Genomic DNA, 8973 nt, shown 5'->3' with positions numbered 1-8973 from the left:
TGCTAGAATCAGACCTGTAAACTTGAGATTAGGGTTTTATCAGAAACTGAGTTGCCGTCATTAAGAAGAAGACAACTTCTATTTATTCGATAAAAGCAGAAACCCTAAAGAATTCTGAATACAGAAGGAATGTGTATTGATCACACAGTCTCCCGCTCTGATACCAATTGTTGAAACAAAGTTCAATTAGGATCGTTAGATTCTACGCAGGCAAACAATTAAGAACGTAATTATGAACACAAGAATGGCTTTGAATGTGTCGTATGATTAATGCTTTAACACCTCAGAAGAGCTCGATTAAAAACTTCGACTGTAGAGGTGTTTAGGGTTACAAAATAATAAACGATAATAATCACTTTTTCTAATGCATACATGCATGCACTATATATAGTCTAACCCTACTAGATAATCACGGATGGACAGACCCAATTCGGATACAAAACACAAGCTCATGACGCAACACAATTAGAACCAACACAATTGTTTGATCAAAGTTCTCTTCATTTGGTTTTTATCCTAAATATAAAGTTATAATAGAAAAAATAGGATATACATTTATACCAATTTATGTGTCTATTAATTCAAAATGGTCAATAAAACTTGCTATCATCGGTCATAAAGACAAATTTAAATAAAAATAATTGGTCATAAAGATAAATTTAAATAAAAATAACAAGTCCAATGACTTTTTAAAACTTAAACAAAATTTAATGACTAAACAAGCATAAATTCAACAATTTCGTGTTTAATTTCGACATTAACAAATAAATTAAAGAGTAGTTTTTAAATGTAGATTCAAATATATGTGTTTCCATTAAAAAACAAATAAGTTGAATAGATATAGACAAATTTAGCTTAATTAAATATTTTATCCAAAAGATAACCAAAAAAATTAGCAAAAGACTCCAATAGTCATCAAAATGGTAGATGACCCTTAATGGGTTGCAATTTTGTTCTACTACAGTTTTTTCTAACGGGCTCACACGTAGTAGATGGTTGAAATTATGATTTCGTTCTGCTGCAGTTTTCCTTAATGGGATCACGAATAGTATATGGTTGAAATTAATTGAAATGCATTTTAAACATTGATTTCGAGGTTGGTTTAATGGTAAATGTGGTGCTCTTCTACTGAGGAATAAAATATATTTATTACAATATTTGAGGGGTTGTTTTGGACTTTTCTGAAACATAATGGGTAATCTGGAATAATATAAATTGGTCAAAATTGTAAAAATGGTGATTGTGGTATGTCAAAACTTGCATATTTGGCCCAAAAAAGTTTGAACTTGTCAAAAGTTTTCATTTGTGGTGAGTTTGGTTCAATTTACTTTAAATTTTTTTGTAATGATGATTTTACTCTTGCTTCTTGTTTTCATTTGTTTTTATTTATATAAATACTATTATGATTAATCTCTCTCTCTCCAACAATTAAAAAAAACTAATGAGCCCATTACGTAAAATCGTGGTCCAATGCATTCAGAGCCCATTTACAAAAATAGCAGCCCGATAAAAATCATTTGCGATTATGATTTTGATGGCTTTTGCTTTTTTCCTTTTTTTTTGTAAACAAAAAATTATAATTAGAATAATTTTTTCGTCTTGATTAAACCGAAGCCCCAAAATTGGCACACCTTTAGTCCGAAGTGCTGACTGCCGACTGCGGAGGCAAAACCCGCTAAAACTTTTTCCCGTTCTCCCCAATTATAACCCTAATAACGGAACCTCCATATTCTACACTCATCAACAATGGCGTCTCGATATCGCTCAATTTGTAGACCAGCTTCAACAATCTTCAAATCCATGGCTACTCCTTCACCTAAACCTACTTCAATCCCATCCCTCGCTCCTCGTTCATCTCCAACAACCGTCACGAGGTAAATGCGCAACTTCCATCCAATATTAAATCCATAATTACGGGTGTTCTTATGTCATGTTTACCTTATAAATGGTGATTGTTTTGTCTGTGAATTAGTTGAAAAAAAAGAAAATTTTCATTGTTTCAGGTCATTTTCTCGAATAGGTTGTGTGCAATCTCTGTTGCCACTACACTCAGCAGTGTCCTCGGCTCGATTGACATCATGTCTCGGGATAGACTCGAAGGGGTCAAGATCTTTGTCTCAGGGTATGCATTCCAGTGCAAACCCGGGAGTTTGAAAATTTCTCTTTATCTTTATCTGTAAGCATACTACTTTGTTTCATTTCAAACCTTTATGCCATGCGATCATGAACTAGACTTGTTGTTTGAGGATTAGATAGAATCTGATGATCGATATTTCTTTATCCTGGATTAATCTTTTTTAGGATATGAACTGTAAACTGAGAGAAGCCCCGCCCCTTCATAGTTCTACCCCAAATCTAGTTTTGATTTGTGGTAATTAAGTTGAAAGTTGAAACCTTTAAAATAACCTTGATTACTTCCTCTTTGCTTAAACAAATGCAACAATATTTTTGGTTTCTTCATATAAATGCAACATCTTTTTCTTCTGGAAAAGTTTATTCCAGAATTACCCTTTTGCCAGTTAGTAATTGTGATAACTATTCATAGTTGATTTAGGTATAAAGGATGTTTAACCAATAGTCAGATGGTTTCTTTAAACTCTTTGCATATTTGTTTTTTTTTGACTGATTTTGGAATGTGGGAATGCTATTCTTTGTTTCAATAATTAGCTTTGTGTTTTTTCCATGGAAAGAAATAAGAATTGTTTATACATTTGTTTGGCATACTTCAAATATTTACTATATATGCAATACTAAATGTACATGTTTAAAATTCATTTTATTTTGACTTATTTTGTGTTCCAGAAATGGGTCTCAGTGTGCCTCGATAAGGGAGGAGTCTACCCTAAAATTCACAAAAGATGGCATGTTGATTCACAAGATTGTTATCTTTTTTTTATAGTTCTTTTCATATATTTGTTGAAAGATTTTAGCAACAATTTTGTATAATGGAAGCATAGAATTCCAAAAATTGACTTTCAATTATTGTTTTCATTTTCATCCTTGTTCTTGTTAATTAATCTTGCTAACCCATGATTACCATGAATTTATCCCATAATCTATGTTATCATGCATTGTGTGTGTTACTTCGTTATATAATTAATGATGGAAAGCACTTTGATCTTCCATTTGTTTTGGGTGAGATAATAAGTGCTAGTGGTGTTTTTGTAAGTAGAGGAAATCTTTGTTTCTTTTTGACTTAATGAGTTATATGGTTAATTCTTTTTGACCTAATCCAGAGATAATGATTTATGGGTTGTTTGATAGTTGTTGATTGAGCTTAGATCTGATTGAGTTAAACCCAACCTCTTATTAGACTTAGGAAGGGGCTTTTTGATAATGCCTCTAGCTCCTCTCATATGCCTCTTCCTGGGTAAGTTTCATATCTTTTAGATTTGATTCACTCAACAACTATCAAGCAGTCCCTAAGAGGCATATCAGCGGTTATATGACCAAATCAAAGACTTTTAATTGTAGTATCAAACAGTCTGAATATGACCGAATTAGAACTAATCTTTTATCAGACCCAATAAAAGACAAATTAAAAATGGTTTTAAAAAAAACTGACTTATTTCGACTAGACATTAATCCTTTACCTATATGTCCCTTGTGTTTTTTCTTCCAACTTCTTTCATGTTAAATTTGATGGATATCGTCAAACTTTTTTTGGAATGTAAGAGTTAAATGGTCATTCAAGCGAGTTCAGACCATTTATTCTGTATAGAAAAGAAATTTATGTTATATATACAACGTTTTATACAGAAAATAACATTGGTGTTGATTTTAATTTTTAAGTATTCATATAGACTTGTATAAGCTTGAGTTTCATTTTATGGGCTTTTATGCTAATCCACTTAAAGTTGGCAGTATTAATGAAAACATCAGTTGGAAAATGTTTTATTTTTATAGGAATAGGTAAAGGGCTAAGCAATCATTATGAGATGACAAAATATATATATATATATATATATATATATATATATATATATATATATATATATATATATATATATATATATATATAGGAATAGGTTAAGGGTTCATCACAAATTCACAATGGCCTCCACTACAAATATCTTTTTCATTCATTTTATTTTCACAAAATGACATCATTGTTTCACAACAAAAGGTATTTTTCAAAAGCTCGTTTTATTAAATAGATTGTTATTTTGTGATAAATGATAAAAAAAAATAGCCATTTTGTATCAAATTTCTACCCATTTTTGGTCATTGTAGTGATTTAGTACTCCTACAAAATATATAAAACATATTTTCAAAAGAAAATAAAAATATTTAAAAACTTGTTAAATTAAATCAAATTTAGTTTCAAGCTATTAATTATACAACTTAAAAAGTAATAATTAAACCTATTATCATGTCCTTTCATCATATATTTAGTATAATACGTACACAACATATACCATTATAAAGTATTCATAGAGGCATTTTAAACGACTCTAATATATCTTTGAAAGTATTCATAGAGGCATTTTAAACGACTCTAATATATCTATGAATATTGGGTATATGGATTTTGGGTATAATTGTAAAATAACAAGGCTTGTTTATAACTAAAGAAGACACACACAAAAAAAAAAAAAAAAACAAAAAAAAGAACAAAAACAAAAACAAAAAACAAAAAGGTCAATGTGTTTTAGAACTTAGATTCAATGGGCCCATAAAGTCAAGCATTCAGATTCAATGAAACCCAACAAGAACGAATAGGTGGCTACGGGCTAAAGATCTTTGGGCCACTATTTACTCTTATATACTAATTTACAATTATACATATACCTAATAGGCTAATACCTTTGATCTTTTTAACAACTTTAGGTCCATACTAGACGTTAAAAATATTTGTCTTCTACAACTTGACCCTTGTAAAATAATTGGTCAATGTGTTTACTTTTTAGGCGTGATTGTAAAAAAAAAAAAAAAAAACGACAAGTTGCAAGCTAAATTGGTATTTGAGGGTAACGATGTACCCCCTTTGCCCTGCTTAGGATTCAAGTACATGAATTTGCAACCTTTGCACACACATTTAGGTAACATTTTGTATAAAAGACATGACTGAATAGACTTGGGCCGAAGAGACTGTCTACGTAGCATTTAGACATTGTCAACTCCATTTCAATTGTTATTTTTTATAACAACTTGTAATTAAATTCATATTATATTGTACATAAAAGTTTTATATAGACATTGCAAATAAACGGACAACAAACTAAACCATTACATCTTTTTGGATGTCAAAACATATTTTTTAAAACCACATCCATATATCTTTGAGATTTAACATTACTATGCATGACCTTATGTATAACAATAACAAGAAGCATAAACTTACCTAATTAATGCTCACATCAACCACAGAATTCAACAATAAATAGTAACTAGCTTATTTTTGCTATCGGTTAACAATCATTATAATCTATTATCTGATCTCCTATAAAAGTTAATCACTTGAGTTGTGGTGATTTGGCAAGACATGTAGAATATATGATGAATAATCTATTGACCCGTGTTCAAATCATGACAGTACACATCGCCTGTGGTCATAAAGGTTCGTTGTAGTGACTCCAAGACATAAGGCATAACATCATGTTTGCAGCGTGGATTAATCGGTACGCGATAGCTGGTCTAGTACCCTTGTTAGGAAGTTTTCTTTTTTTTTTTTTATAAAAAAAAAAAAGATGATACTAGATATAACTATTTATTTTCACTTAAAAATAACTTCTTTACGCAATGATCTAACTTGATTGCTTGAGTATACCTTAGAAATATACTAGATTTCTCGAATGACACCATGACTTCACATATCTTCCCATGGGTTAAAACCTAAATGCAAAATTAAATGGATTTGTTTTTTTTCCTCATTATGAGGTTTGTTTGAATAAATTGTAAATGAAAATTGTTGCTTGTTTTGTATCTAGATGAACAATTTGAATGGCAATAAGCCAATAAATTATTTATTCTACGTCTTTCATGATATTTTTTTTATTTCATAAATGAATATTCATGTATATATTTCCTAACAAAAACACAAAAATCAAACAAACAACAAATTGTTTTTAAATCATTGTATGTGAATACATATTTGACAAAAGTTTGTCCATCAAAAAATCATTAGTAAAGTGTAATGAAGTTGGGAGTCTTTGCAAGTTGCAACTAGCTCCAATGTTGATCTGAGATTTACAGAGGCGGATTTGGCAGAAACCCCCCTCCCGGCTATCTGAAACCCTAGGAATCATGGGGAAGAAAGGGAAGAACACCAATAACAGTGAATCCGAGGTTGATCGCACTCAGTATTACGATATAACAATGAACATACTGTTCGCCATGGTGTCGGAACCCTATTATCTCCTCCATTTCCTCACCTTCTTCTCTTATTTCTCCATCAGATTCTCCACTTCTCAATTATTTTCTCCTGAATTCGCCGGACACCTCCTCCGCCGTGTAAGCAATCTCCTTTCCTCAGGTCTCTCTTTATCACTTACACAGGTTAATTAATGTATCGATCTGCAAATATCTTTCATTGATTTCAGGAACTTCAAGCGCTTCTTGCTTTCGTTACATTAACCGTTGTCAAGGTATACAGCTTTTATACCACATCTAATGTTACCATGAAATTGTGAAACCCATACGCCCTTAATTTGGTTTCCACTTGTTAACTGCTTGAACTTCATTATTATTACTTCTGCAACAAAATCCTCTGCTTTGATATCAAAGATCAAAATGTCGGTCTTTTTATTGGAATAGTGAAGGACACATTCTTTTGGGAACATCCTAATCTTCTTAAGATTTTGAATTCTGAAATCATGGGAAGGCTAAAGGGGAAAGAGTTCAACTAACAAATTAAGTTCTTTTTCCTTCTGATCACAATCATATAAGAAAAAATAATACGAATACATCCATATTGTGAGGTTGCATATGACATGATGAACAATGTTCATGAAGAAAATGTTACTCTACTTTTTCTAATGATGAAGTATTTTGTTAATAAATAGTTACTTAATCAACTTTCCTGCTTTTTGCAGATGGTGAAAGAAGAAACCTGGGATGGTTTTGTTGCAGATATGCTGTTATTTGCTAAGGTAAAATGACTATTTTACCCTTTAAAATGCACCATGGATCTTCATATCTCCCTCAACTAACATCAACAATTATAGATACATTTTCTTGCTATTCATATGATCTTACCTACATTTTCCAGATATTTCTTGTTGGCATTTCATTAGTTGTGGATTATCACCTTACACTCTGGTTCATGTTAGCATTCTTAGGTACGTTTCATTTCTAAAAAAAAATATATTTTTTTTCTCCTTCATTTTAATAAATTCTTGACACATAAATCATTTCATTGATTTATTTATAGTTATATACATCTTCACACAACAACCTCCCTACACAGGACTAGGTAAACACTCAATTTTACATTTACATATGCTCTTATTTTATTTAAAGTTTTGTGTTACAAATTTCTCCAAAATTTATATAATTTCAGGCTCTTCAGCACAATTAACACCCTTACAGTTAGAAGCTTTATTAACTGAAGGTGGCACATCAAAATTTTGGCTGGTTAGCTTCACAATTCTACAAGTTATCAAATTTTATACAGAAAAAATTATTATATTTTGGTGTATTTAATCTGAATATTTATTTTTCATTTTTTAAAAAAAATTTGGCAGGTGGAATTTCGATCTTTGTTTTCATCTACTTGTATACGCACGAGTCGTGTTCTTCCTGAACTATCAATTACGTGAGTATATTTATATAATTTTGATTGTGGTAATTAAAAAATATATATATAAATAATATCATTCTGATTATATATATTTTTTGTGCAACAGTTTCTCAAATAAAAATATATCTTTTGGAGTGGTTGATCTTGGGCTTTTCCCAAATACAGCTGCAAGATTTGGGGTCTCTTTAGGTGCGTGATATTTGCTATAAATTTTAGGGTTAAAAAATTAAAATGCAAGAAATATATAAACATGTGTTAAGTTTGTTTACTTTTTTTTTTTTTAAATCTAATAATTGAAATGAAACAATATACAGGAATACCCGATCAACTCCCGACTTTTATTTTATTTGAGAACGCTGAAGAAATTTCACGTTTTCCTGAGATAAATTCTGTCGCTAAATCTTCAGATATAACAAAGGTATTTTTATTTTTCTGTTTTTTATTTTTATATAATATATTTTTTAATGGGAATAACTTTTTTTTTTTTTTTTTTGGTTGTAGAAACGTCTTTGCAGGCATTTTGAACTTGACAAACATCTCCTTGATTATGTTAGTGGGAAATAGGTGTTGATGTTATGTATGCTTCATTCTTGATTATGTTAGTGGCAAATTTGTCATTTTACTTTCTACACTTACACCTAAAAGGAGATATGTTAAATATCTGATAATTAAGGATTTTTCTAAAGATGTATACATATTCTCATATTCAAAAATTTGATTGGGTTTGTCATTAGTGTGGTTTGGTTATCAAAAACAAAAGAGTAAATTACATTTTTGTCCCTGGGTTTGTTACAAAAAAAAAAAAATCAGTTTTGGTCGTGAATATTTTCCTCTTTTCGGTGCCCATTTTTTAGTTTGCAAGAGGAAACTATTGAAAATAAAATTTGTAAACAAACTCAGGGACTAAATTTGTTACAACTATTAAATCTAGCCACCAAAGTTGCAAAAGGAAACTATTTGGTACCAAAACTGTAACTTTTGAGCAAACTCAGGGACCAAAAATATAATTTACTCAAAATTCGTCATCCACAAGGTTTTTATACTCTATTTCTTATATTGGTAGAAATTATTTAAATTATACCAGCATGACCTTTTGATATGATGACTTGGATGCCACGTGGACAATGTTTGCCAACTAAGCATAATCTAAACTATTTAGAGTAAATTATAGTCTTGGTCCCTATGGTTTATCAGTTATAACATTTTTTATCCTATTTTTGGAAAAGTAACAC

At 30.3% G+C, this 8973-nt stretch overlaps 2 protein-coding genes across 3 annotated transcripts; both read left to right on the top strand.

The window, feature by feature from the left end:
• The first annotated feature begins 1610 nt into the window (after positions 1-1610).
• On the top strand, positions 1611-2997 carry LOC145120244 (protein NONRESPONDING TO OXYLIPINS 2, mitochondrial). 2 transcript variants are annotated; one of them, XM_079056062.1, is made up of 3 exons: positions 1611-1874; positions 2004-2122; positions 2803-2997. In XM_079056062.1, the coding sequence occupies exons 1-3, from the start codon at positions 1747-1749 to the stop codon at positions 2826-2828; spliced, it is 273 nt and encodes a 90-aa protein (XP_078912188.1). In that variant the 5' UTR covers positions 1611-1746; the 3' UTR covers positions 2829-2997. The 2 variants fall into 2 exon arrangements, with proteins under 2 accessions (XP_078912188.1, XP_078912187.1); XM_079056061.1 differs by having other exon boundaries at positions 2004-2176.
• A 3076-nt stretch (positions 2998-6073) lies between these two features.
• On the top strand, positions 6074-8471 carry LOC145120145 (Thioredoxin superfamily protein). The gene is made up of 10 exons (XM_079055940.1): positions 6074-6453; positions 6543-6587; positions 7035-7091; positions 7211-7280; positions 7373-7414; positions 7502-7575; positions 7686-7756; positions 7848-7930; positions 8056-8159; positions 8243-8471. Exons 1-10 carry the CDS (start codon positions 6247-6249, stop codon positions 8303-8305), a joined length of 816 nt encoding a protein of 271 aa, XP_078912066.1. The 5' UTR covers positions 6074-6246; the 3' UTR covers positions 8306-8471.
• Positions 8472-8973: the final 502 nt, after the last annotated feature.

The sequence above is a fragment of the Lactuca virosa genome, chromosome 6 (assembly GCF_052849685.1).
Source record: "Lactuca virosa cultivar CGN04683 chromosome 6, Lactuca_virosa_CGN04683_v6, whole genome shotgun sequence".
NCBI lineage: Eukaryota > Viridiplantae > Streptophyta > Magnoliopsida > Asterales > Asteraceae > Lactuca > Lactuca virosa.
The sequence above is the reverse complement of the archived record's forward strand: the minus strand, read 5'-3'. Positions and strand labels throughout refer to the sequence as shown.